This window comes from Astyanax mexicanus, chromosome 3, assembly GCF_023375975.1.
Source record: "Astyanax mexicanus isolate ESR-SI-001 chromosome 3, AstMex3_surface, whole genome shotgun sequence".
NCBI lineage: Eukaryota > Metazoa > Chordata > Actinopteri > Characiformes > Acestrorhamphidae > Astyanax > Astyanax mexicanus.
In genome coordinates this window covers 18,882,888-18,895,685 of record NC_064410.1, presented here as the reverse complement: position 1 = coordinate 18,895,685, position 12,798 = coordinate 18,882,888, and the positions used below count along the sequence as shown (strand labels likewise).

The window sequence follows — 12,798 nt, the reverse complement described above, 5'->3', positions numbered from 1 at the left end:
GAGGTTAATACCTGCAGATACATTATACTATACTGTACTACACTATATATTACAAAAAGAGAGTTTAATATCTGCAGATACATTATACTATACTGTACTACAATATATACTACATAGAGACACATTTCATACTTGCAGCTACACTATACAATACTATACCACACTAATATTAGACTACTATACTATACTACACTACACTACACTACATATACACAGCATTTTGAATGGATATTTTTGACTAAAGATAAATATAATCTACAACTAGGTTTAATACAAAAAAATAAGGCTAATTCCTTAAATAGAAAATTAAAAACAATTATTTAATTTTATTCCAGTGTGGTGTAGTAAAGACGAAAGGGGTTTTTATTAGCTTTGCCAAAATTAAATAAACCTAATTTCTATTTTTGTTTTAGCCTGAAATGGTTATGTTACACTGATCATGCTCCTTCTCCATCAGCAGCTGGAGTCCGAGAGAGTAGGTCATGTTGCTTCTACATCAGCAGCCAGAGTTGGAAAGAGCAGGCTAGAGCAGGCTGTGATGCTGCCTGGTCATGCTTCACTGATTAGGGGCAGCTGGAAACGAAGCAGAGTCTCACTCAACACAGGCGTGTGCTCATCCTCTCCCTCCTAGTGTCAGAAAATTGGGTAAATGATTTTCTAAAATAATAAACAATTACACACAACTGATCCTTTTAAAAAATATATTTATTGGCATTATTTGGTCCATCGCTCGTGGTGATAATTTTCATAATACAGAATCACAATGAAGGTAAAATCAAGAAAAAAAAAGGGGAAAAACAATACAAAACACCTATCCTCCCTTTGCAGAGTTTATCAGTTCTTATTATCATCAATACCTATATATGTATATTCAAACAACTGAGTTAAAGTCCTCCCTCAAGTATTAAAGTCTTGAACACATCCTCAGTCTGTGAACGCCTCACAGTAACTGCATATTAGCAACAGAACAGCAGAGCAAAGATACAGTATGAGCGATTATAGATGATAGGTATGGGATAATTCAGCAACAGCAGTAAATGAAGGATTTGATATTAGAGAGGAAATTAAATAAATCTGATCTGGGTCCAGGTTCACATAAGTGTTTTAGGAAGGAAATTCACACCTACAGTTAATTTCCCTCAGTTAAGGAGTTTGTTTTTCAGACACAGCTAGCTAACAATAGATGAGCCCAGTCACAATGAAGGCTGGTAGTAACGTGGGCGGAGCAAGAAAGTAAAAACAGAAAGAAGAATGTTGCGACGCTCAGATTTTGGTGCGCTTAAATTTTTCGTTGTACGAAAACAAAACAAACCAACAGGAAAATGCTAAAGTTTATAAACTCTTCAGATCAAACCAACTACATGTGTAGATTTGTTTTTGTAAGATAAATATGTAATTAACATAAATTTACATTTCTCTGTTCTTGTCAAAATATCCAAATAGTCAGCCTCTGAAAGTAGTTGAATTACAAGTTTATTTTGTTAAGAATAAACTTTATTTAGCTTAGCTTTAATGTGTCTCAGGATGGTTTTGTAAATTGCAGTATGCATTTTAAATGATCCACACACACTCAAAAAAAAGAGTTTTTAACTAAATTATTAACCATTCCCTTGAGATTCCTCCAACAAGATTTGCAAATGTTTTTTCTAAGAATCACATTTAAGATTAATGAGCTAACATGCTCCAACAAATGGTGGTGAATAAAGCTAAATGGCTAAAACCTCAAATTTAATACAGTAACTACATATTCGCCCAGGATATTCCAGGTAATATATACCTGCATATTACCTGTACTAATTATACCTGTATATCTCCATTTTTCTATAGTAAACAGGTTTTAGGCAGCCAAGACGCTACATTACTGCTACTGTGAGTTAATTGGTTAGTGATCTGATGCTGGAGCCTGTTTAAAAGGTTTATAACTAGAGTTTAAAAGATTTTAAAAATAAAGTCTTCGGTACTGAAACATTCAATGATGTTCTGTGTTCAGGAAAAAAGTATAATATTCAGCATAAAAATTATTTGCTCTCGTATCTTATTGTCTTGTGAACTTTTTTTATATAGAGTTTTTATATAAAGATTCTTCGTAAGTTCTCTCTTAGGAAAGATGTTGTGAACCTGGCCCAGATCCTGTAGAGATTAATTATAGATTTAACTTTAGATGCTTATCTTGCATATCATTATCAGGCCAGTCCGAGTCCCTGAGCGGGTTCTGGTCCCAAGAGGAGACGAGTATTTGGGTCAGACACGGTGTGGACTGAATTAGACTGTAACCGGACCACCAGTCTGTCTGTTCTGGTTCTGTTGGGCTCTACAGACACACACAGAGAACATCAGCAAAACCCACTCACAAAGCTACAGCGCAAAGAACTGGTATCTCCACAAGTTGCCCTGCAGCACCTGAAACACAGCAATATTACTAATATCCCTCACCTTACAAACACTACAAACACTCTTTACCCCCTGCAGTGACTGCACCTCCCTGTATACGTGGATTAAACTCTCCACCCAGTTTTAACTGAAAAACCGCATACAACTAAATTATTCTTGTCTTTAGCGCAGTAAATTAATAAACAAAACTGTAATTAACTAATTTAACTTAATTTAAAATCAATTATTTAGGGAACACTAGATCACAAAAAATGGAAGCACAAAATAACAGCTCTGTGCAATAAACAGTATATCTGATCTTTCCCAAACGGATATTTCACATTGTTTTTTCCTCCAAAGATTCGGACTAATCACAGCTCTAGTAATGTATCTGTATATGTTCTGATGAATAAAGGATCACAAATAAGCAAATATAAAGAAAGACACTGATTTACTCAAATATTCAAGGAGATTTAAGGAGGATTGCTAAAATACGTCACCTTACTGACTCCCTAATGCGCTTTAATATATGGCAACACACAAGGACTTTTACACAGGAATGTAATTGCAATAACAGTATTTGATCCACATAAATCAGATCTAGTACAAAAATACAAAGTAAGATACAAAATCAAAAACATTTGAGATTAGAAACAGTGTTATAAAATATTTATAAAGAACTGAAACACATCAGTACTTGGATTAATACTGACTTAACAGCTGGGACGTCAGTATGCAGTGGGAGATGATTATTTCTAATTATGGGAACTAAAGTCCTCAAGTTTTTTTAACTTTGGCACAGAAAGGAGTAAAGGAAGAGGATAATACTGATTCACTGATTTTAAAGGCACTCTGATCACCACTGAAGGCACACTGTGGCATGTAGAGTTGTATTGAGTTTTTGGTAATCACTTCTATTCAGTGTAGAATACACCCTGTAAACCTGTTAACCTGTATTCAGTGCATAGCTTCTGACTCTCAGACTGACTGACCACTGTAGTGTACTGTATTGAGTTTCTTAATGTACTACTCAACTGAACACCTTCAATCAGGTTTCACACACAGAGTTTTCCCACAGAACACCTGATCATTAACTTTCTGAGATAAACTCAGCTGCAGCCTAAACTCACTCATTACTCCAGTGATTCTGACAATGATGATACTGAAACTTTAAGTGAAGTGCTGCAGTTACACAGTCCGGTGTCTGATATGGGTCACATTATTTCAGACTGTTCACACAATCTTTTTAAACACCAGATTTGGGGCACTTTTACCAGCTGTGTGAATGTAGCAGAACAAAATACAAAGAAACTTGTTTTACTATACAACTCGGGCACTTCAAGATTCAAGATGCTTCTGCATTTAGTCCTAACTGGTTTAACAAATCTCAAGCTGAGAACAATGAAGAGTCGAACATTCACAGGAAAAAAAAATTTTTTTTTTTACCTTATTCTAAACCTACACTATTGTTCGGAAGCTTAGAAACACTCCGCTTATATTCACTGTGCTTATGTACTTAATCAGTTATAATTAACTAGACTGCAGTAAGATAAATATTAAAAGGAGACAACACACGATCAGTTGGGTTACGAGATCTCCAAAACATCAGGCAGGTCTTGTGGGGTGTTCCTGGTATGCAGTTGGAGTAAGGTTTAATAGTAGATACAGGTAAATTATGGGAGTTGGAGTGAGGTTCCTAGAAATATTACCACCCACAGTGGACAGTGCAGTGGGTGGTAATGATTGTGATTGGTGGCATCTGTCTAGAATTGTCCTTGTGCACAGACAGGCGGCTCAATTACAGAATTACAGAAATTACTTCCACAACAGAGCTCCCTATGTTGCTGTAACCAGGAAATTAAATTTGAGTTATCTGTTACTATCCAAATGTTATTTCAAGTCTATTGATGCGATCGGCATGATAATATGTTGCATGTCACAACAACAATTCATCATACAGCCCTAATTAAGTCTGTGTGAACTCAAATGTCCATCTAAGTTGTACTGGACTGTAACCAGACTTTTCTTCCTGTCAGGATAATATCAGAATCAGCCCATGTGTAAATAAAGCTGTGTCTCTGGCACATGCTTCACAGGCTCCGTGCCTGAACCACATAAAACAGTACTAGAACCTGTTGTGAGAAAACATCGGACACTGTGACTGTATCTTACATGTGTGATTTAGACCCAAGACCAAAAGGCCAACAGTCTACTAATAATTTTATTTATGAACTGGACTGGAATCCCCACAGCCTGAAGTCTTAATCTCATCAGATTTAAATCTCTTAACAAAACAATCTAATTTAAGGACGACAGCCTGCTGTCTCACCACACATAAAACGCCTTCCTTCATTGGTTCTCGATCAGCAATGGATGGGCTTTTCTCCAAATCCACTTCTCTGACATGGACAGATTGCTTAGAGAAGAAAGCAGATCTGAAGCTCATCCAGGTCTCTTTAAGGCAGTAAAATATGTCTGTGGTTAAGCCCCTGAGGGTTTTATATTAAAGCAGTCACACATTAGTTAGTCATACCGCCCCTCGCAGAGCTGCCCCTTGTAGTGCACCCCCTTGCAGAACCACCACTCACTGTGCCACTCCTCTCAGTACCACGCCTCACTGTGCCATCCCTTACTGTGTCACGCCTCTCAGTACCACCCCTTGCAGAGCTGTCCCCTTCAGTGCTGTCCCTCGCAGTGAGAGCACCATAATAAACAATAACTAAGGTTTAAAAAAAAAAAAAAAAAAAGGACAGAATTTCATTGAGAGTATATTATTCATAAGCTAATAAGTTCAGGTCATAAGCATCTCCTAATCATTACTTAACAAAGGAGCTTCTTGCAAGGAAAAGAGAAGTCAATAAGCTGTACAGAGCCAGCATACTTCAAGTTTAACTTCGCTTTTCAAGCTGTTAAATTTTTATTTTTATTTTTTTTATGTAACTTAATGCACAGTGTTTATCAATACCGCACTGTACCAATACTGTATCAATACTTGAACTGAACGATGTTAAGACATTGAAAGTACTGAACATTTGCGCATTTATTTTATTTGGAGGTTATACATGCAAGAAATAGCTATTATTTAAACTGATTGTATCCCTCGCTAAAGGTGGCGTTTAGTTTGCATTTGTTTATATGGCAGTATCGGGTGCCATCCCTGGGATTGGGACAACTGGAAGCCTTTGATAATTGCACTGTTTTTTTTGTTTTTTTTTCACAGGTGGCTGAGTCCTCCTGCAAGCACAATGAGGCTATCAAGAACAAGCAGCTGTCAGAATGATGCAGGAGGTTAATTCTCACGGGGCACTGCTATAGAAACTGGCTATAGGCTAAGCTGAAAGGAATGTGCAAAAAAATAAGTACAGAGATATAAAGAAAAACAGAAACAAAAATAAAGAACAGAAATTGTGACAATTAGTGAATCAGTGTGTGTGTGTGTGTGATAAGACATGCATGGCAATTCAAAGCAAAATACAAATGTGTGTGCGCGCATGTGTGTGTTTGTGAGTGTGTGCGCATTTGATCAATCCTGCAGGAGGAAGTTGTACTTCCCGAAGTCTTGGTCAGAGGGGGCGATCAGCATGTCTGCGCGAGCTTTGTCCAGCCTTCTCCGCAGGAAGTCACGCCTCTCCCGCCACTCCTGAAGCTCCTCCTCACTGTGGGCGAAGTCACAGCTCAGGCCTTCACCACAGCCGCTCTGCAGCCTGTCAATCAAAGTTGAAAGTGAATTTTCTATAATTTTTAATTGCCTTTAATTGCCTTTTTTTTAAAGTTTTGGTCCTAATATCTGAATATTAGGACCAAAATCATTTTTCAGCTCAATTGATTTTATAGGACACTCTGTAGTTGTATAATAAATACAGACTGTAGTTCTGTATCTGTTTCTCTGTATACTTTATCATTAACCTCCTTTTATCTTTTTATTCAATGCTCGGGACCCCACAGGAGAGACCACCAGAGAACAGCTATTATTTTTATTTGGGGGGTGGGTCATTTTTCTCAGCACTGCAGTGATTAGCACTGATTAGCATGGTGGTGATGTATGAGCTGTTAGTGTGTGTTGTGCTAGTAAGAGTGGATCAGATACAGCAGTGCTGCTGGAGTTTTTAAACACCCTGTTCGCTCACTGTACAGTACAGTCAGAGACAGAAGCTCTGAATCTTTCGTTGCAAAGTTTGTGCTGCTCATCGTCTAATCCTTCATTAGTGGGTACAGGGCACTGCTTACTAGACGCCACCCACAGGACACTAACCCAGAGGACGGTGCCCCACAGGAGGACACGCAAAGAACACACCTACAGGATGCTGTTGGCGGACTTATTCTTGTTTCTACAATCCTTATTTATGTAGTTTCTCTGGATGCTTTATTATAACTTTATTTTCCTTACGGTGGGTAATGTTAAATCATCTAGGTTCCGCTGCCCCCTGGTTAATGTTAAACTTAGAAAACGCATATTTACAAGAGGGGGGGGGGGGGGGGGGGAGTTATTGTTGAAAGCAGTAAAATATCTTTTTTTTAAAAGTTATCTGAAAATGAGCATCTAGGTGCCATCCTGAGAAAACCCATTATCTCCAAAACAAGCGCTCCGCTGTTCTATTAACACTTCATATGGAATTATTCTAACACCTCCAGAGGTCTGGAGCTAGTTTTTTGGCTTTCTGAATTTCTAAAAGCTCAGGGGACGTTAAGAGGAGTATTATCAGCATTAACTGCACTCAGGCCTTTACTGCTTACATAATGCGTTAATGAGGCTGGCAGCACTGAAAACAAAAAGCCTTGCAATTCTCACCCCTGTGCCAGTGACACTAATTAATTCCTGTCTCACCAGAGTTTTCTTGCCCTGGTAAATATGCAGAAAGCTTCAGAAACCACATAACATCCCATAATAGATCTGAGAGTTGTGTGTAATATAGAGTATGTAACCTAAAGCCGCAAATAATGATTTTCTTAACATAAAATTGTCACACACTGTAGATTAATATTAGCTGATATGATTTTAAATGCCAAAAAACTAAATGTCAATTGTTTATAAACTAACTGACTGTACATAAGGAGTTGAAATGAAATAAAATCTGTGAATTGTGTGAATTATATAGCTGACATTCCTGGAAAAACCCTTGCTGTGTGTGGATGAGCATTATCATGTTGAGAAATGCCAGTTGGAAGGCCTGCCATGAGACTCAGCAACATGTGCCTGCAGAATGTCCTGCGAATATTAAATGTTCCTCATACCACTACAAGGGGTGACTGACTGCTGATGCCATGCTCCCCAGATCTTTACATTACATTACATTACATTTGGCAGACGCTTTTGTACAAAGTGACTTAAAATAATAAAGTACAAAAGTAATAGAAATTAAAGGTAAAACATTTTTAGATAGGGCTTAAAGGAGGTCGAAGGGAAATAATAGGATAGAGGAGTGAAGGAGGGGAAGAAGGAAATGAGGTTAGAAGTAGTTAGTGTGTTAGAGGTGTTAAGAGAGTAAGTGCTATTTTGAAGAGCTCTGTCTTCAGGAGTTTCTTAAACATAGCGAGAGATTCTCCTGATCTGGTAGTGGAAGAAAGTTTTTCCACCATTGAGGAACTCTGTATGAGAATAGTCTGGATTGCTTTGTGTGAGTGTTTGGTAAAGCGAGGCGAAGTTCATTGGAGGAGCGCAGCGGCCGGGAGGTAGCGTAAGCCTTCAGGAGTGAGTGCAGGTAGGAAGGAGCTGTTCTGTCATCACCTTGTAGGCGAGAGCTTTGAATTTGATGCGAGCATCAACTGGTAGCCAATGGAGCTCAAAGCAGTGCAGTGACGTGCCCATTTTGGCTGGTTGAAGATCAGATGTTCTGCTGCGTTCTAAGCAGCAGGAGTTTGTTGGGCCAAGTGTATCCCTCCTAAACAAAGCCAGGATTAAAGCATCACCATAAGACTCCTTACTTAAACTCGACCATCATCAGAACAAAAACAGAAGCTGGAATCGTTGCTAAAGACAGTGCGGTTCCAGTGTGTAGCAGTGATGTTGACTGAATGACAGATTAACTAGATGAATTTGTCAAAATGTTCATCCTGCATTCTCTCAGTCCAATGATGCGCCCCCTCTCAAAGTCAGCTGAGCACAGACACACGTCTAGCAGTTATGATTCTCTCACCAAGAGGTACACTACCCAAAAGTTGCCACTGAGAGCAGGGGAAGCACATGTGTGTTCCTTTGGGAAATAACTGATGTCTAATCAGACAATATCTGTAATTAATTTACATATCTATCTGAGACAGAACTGGATTCCAGATTGTGCATCAATACAAGTGCGTTATAATTGCATATAAAGTATTAAACTACACCCCTGCTTTTACTGATGTTTATTGAACCTGAACTTAAAAAGACACATACTACACGTCTGAACATGATACACCACCAGATTCCTGACCACACCCCCACCATGCCATAGATAAGCATTTATTTCAATAAAGGTTAATTGGCTGCTGATGGAGTTCAGACTGGAGTTGGTTATTTTATTGTCAGTGAGTCAATTTGTTATAGCATTAAAGGCCTCATTGCGATGTTTTTAAATTCATTATAAACAGTCTAGTTGTGGTCTCTTGTATGAATGAATGCCATGTGAGCCGTTTTCTGTGAAAACAAATGCTCAGGTGTTTCTGTTTAGCCCTGCTTTATTTCACTGAATTACTGGTCTCTGAAGAAAGACAGGTTTTAGGCTATTGCTCATGAATATTCATACATGCAAACATATCTGTGCAAACTAGATCACTTCTGATTGGCTAACAGCAACGCAGCAGAGAATGCCGGCCTGCTTGCTGCAATGCCGGTCTCCCCACGGCCTTGTGGATAAATGCCTACAGCCATGCGGATGATGCACAGGGTGTAAATGTGTGTCTGTGGATGTGTGTGTGTGTGTGTGTGTGTGTATACTGTGTGTGTGTACCTCGGGCACAGGGCGAAGCAGGTGCCGGGGAATCGGTGTGTCCAGGTCAGGCTCTCCTCCTCCCCGGCTCCACTCAGCACACGGTCTTTGTGGCGCTCAGACGAAATGTGCTGCTGCCACTGACGCTCACTGTTACTGTGTTTACCACAGAGCCGGCAGTGGAACCCATCCTAAAACACGCGCGCGCGCACACACACACACACACACACAAACGTGGTTTAACCCTTGGAATCACTACAGGACTGTTAAAGTGGAGCTGATTATAAACAGTCTGCATATAAAGCATAACACTACACCCCTGCTTTTACTGATGTTTATTAAATCTGAACTTATAGAGACACATACTACACGCCTGAACATGATACACCACCAGATTCCTGACCACACCCCCACCATGCTATAGATAAACGTTTACTTCAATAAAGGTTGATTGGCTGCTGATGGAGTTCAGACTGGAGTTGGTTAAGAGTTTACACTGGCAGACTATTCCACTCCAACTGCACCAGAGTCTGTAGACCACATCCAACTAGCACAGACTCTCCACAACTGAAACCTTGCCATGAAAAACTGCCATTAATCTGATCTTGTCATACGTGATTCAGAGGTGGGATAGTTAGGTAACAGAGCTTATAATTACACTGCCTGGTCTCCACCAAAAAAAATGGTCACACTAATATTACTAATATTTGGTTGGGCCGCCTTCAGCTTTGATTGCAGCACACATTCGCTGTGACATTGTTTTAATAAGCTTCTGCAACGTCACAAGATTTATTTTAATCCAGTGTTGCATTAATTTTTCACCAAGATCTCGCAGCATTGATGATGGTAGAGTCTGACCACTGCACAAAGCCTTCTCCAGCACATCCCGAAGCTTCTCAATGAAGTTAAGGTTTGGACTCTGTGGTGAACAATCCATGTGTGAAAATGATGATCTCATGCTCCCTGAATCACTCTTTCACAATTCCAGCCCCATGAATTCTGACATTATCATCTTGGAATATACCCGTGTCATCAGGAAAGAAAAAATCCATTGATGGAATAACCTGGTCTATATTCAGTATATTCAGGTAGTAAGCTGACCTCATTCTTTCAGCACTTACTGTTGCTGAACCTGAACCTGAACAACTGCAGCATCAACCCTACATCATTTACGTACTTAAATCCAGGTGGAGACTTTTTTGGCCAGGTTTTTGTATATGTATTTGGACTAATGTCTGTTAAAATAATATTTGAGTGTTCCTAATAAAATCATTGAATGAAAAAGTAAAAATTTTGGAATTAAGTTTGTAGAAAGAGCTGTCTGAACTCCTGAGATTCTGACAATAATTAAAGCAAAATTTCACGTGAGGTGACGCTGTTCAGCGCACCAGCGTCAGACCAGACCAGCATCAGATACAGTTTGCTTACATCTGATTTATTGAGAAAATCTGATTATGTGAACGTAGCCTAAAAGGATCACAATATATTGTGACCTATTGAATCGAAACCCTGTACTGTGATTCATATGATAAAACACAACCCTAGGACCCTATCACGGTTTGGGGTTGTGTTGCTGCAAATGTGGAGGAAAAAGGGGGAAAATCACTGGATGCATAAACCAAAACCCCTGATAAACTTGAAACTAAGAACACACACACACACACACACACTTTAACACACCATAAGTTCAGCGAAGTCGGTCGGCATGCATATCTGCTTCTCCTCTGCTGCTGGCGGTGACTGAGGGGACAGGGGTGTGTCATTGGGGCGCTTGTTCTGATTGTCCGTCATCAACCAAACGTCATAGACCTGCTGCAACTCCCGCACTGCAAATAGACCATTTACAGATCTGCATCTTCAAGAAATAAAAATACTATAAATTATAAACTCTGAACATCAGCTTTCCCCAGTCAGGCTGACACTCTAATCATACTAATCATAACCAGATCCCCTGTTTATGTAACAAGTGCCATAAGCCTTATGCAGGGATATATCATCTAGATAAATACAAAATGAATGAACACATTAATTAATGTAATCAGACATTTTAGTATGCTCTTTTTTTTTTTTTAAGAAAAAATTTCAATTGTAAGTTTTTATTCTGAAGATGACTGACACAATATCTCATTTAACCAGGGCCTCCAAACTAAATGCAAACATCTACATTAGTAAAATGACACAAGTGCTCTTAACAGCCACAAATTAATATTTTCCTTGTTTAAAATACCAACTATTAAGATAATTACTATATTACCATAGTTTAATGTGTAGTTTCAATGTTGTATGGCCATTTTTGTATGTCAAGCATTAAAGAGGCTGCGGCATTTAAGGTGCAATGAAAAATTAAATAAAAGCTCATTTTATCCATCCAATAAATGGTCCAGTAATAATCCTGACATGTTAGTTAGAGCTAGGGGGCAAAACTCACGGCCAGTGTTCTTCATGTAGGTCCACAGCTCTCTCTCCTCAGGGCTATGTGCAAATGAACAGTTCCCAATGTAGTGGCACTTCTTCTGCTTCAGCACGTGAACACAAATCTGTAGGACACAAACACCATAAAGAAGCAGTCAGTAATGGGTTTTACACAACACCACAGCTCCTCCTGTCTTCTCTGGACAGTAGAAACAGTTACTTCAACAAAACCAGGATAAACATTTTTACTACTAATTTCAGAATAAACAATGATTGAATAGGTGTCCCATGTTTACCCATTTAGCATTGAAAGATAATTGATCTACTGTTCGAATTCTGATGTATCTGGCATGATACGTCATGAAGAAGAAAAGGAGATCCAGTCCAAAAATTGTAGTTCCGTCAGATTTTATTCAAAGAATCTTCTAAGCAAAACAGTTTTTGGATACATCAAAAATGAATAAAAAGATGATTAAAATGAATTGAAATTAAAAAGGTGAAAAGTAAGAGGAAAACCCCCAAAGGTGAGAGAAAATTGAGGTTTCCAGAGTTCTCGGCTGTCTGACCAGGACTTCCCGCTATCTAGTCTCACCGGGGAGAAGCTCATCCCCCGCCAAACTCAACAACTCCTTCCTAGATAGTGTAGTCTCATAAATACAGGCATTCGCCTGGCCTTAGTCCAATGGGGTGTGAGGAGGCTCCTCACACCACACCGGATCCTGGCACTTAAGCAGTTATTCATCCTATACATCAGCCGAGAACTCGGTCACCCCAACCTTATCAGACTATAGGTTACTCTTGGTTCCGCTGAAAAAAAAACACAGTATCTCTGGACACCTGTGGAATCAATCATGCTGAGTTGCAAGAAAAACCCGACCTTGCTTTGAGCACAAAGACACAATATACGTACATTCTAAGACACAACATGAATCATGCTAAATGCTTGAATAACATACTGATTAAGTTAAATGCTGATTTAGTAACAAACAGATTAACCCTTTAATCAATGAACAATGAACATAGTAAGGCAAAACTCCTCCATATTCTTACAGCATTGAGTGTGTGGCAGGCAAAATTTTATGATGAATGAATATGTGATTACAAAATGCTC

At 39.0% G+C, this 12,798-nt stretch overlaps 1 protein-coding gene across 4 annotated transcripts in view; it reads right to left on the bottom strand.

Annotated features, from left to right (window-relative positions):
• Positions 1-687: 687 nt before the first annotated feature.
• zc3h7ba (zinc finger CCCH-type containing 7Ba) overlaps positions 688-12,798 on the bottom strand; it is a 41,334-nt gene continuing 29,223 nt past the window's right edge. For 3 of the 4 annotated variants that reach the window (XM_049476155.1, XM_049476156.1, XM_049476154.1), the window contains 4 exons: positions 11,704-11,812; positions 10,956-11,101; positions 9,297-9,466; positions 688-6,074 (listed from right to left, as the gene is read on the bottom strand). In XM_049476155.1, coding sequence (XP_049332112.1) covers positions 5,894-6,074; positions 9,297-9,466; positions 10,956-11,101; positions 11,704-11,812 — 606 coding nt within the window. In that variant the 3' untranslated portion in view covers positions 688-5,893. Of the gene's footprint in view, positions 6,075-9,296; positions 9,467-10,955; positions 11,131-11,703; positions 11,813-12,798 lie in introns of those variants that run through there. The other variant, XM_049476157.1, reaches the window with a different exon arrangement.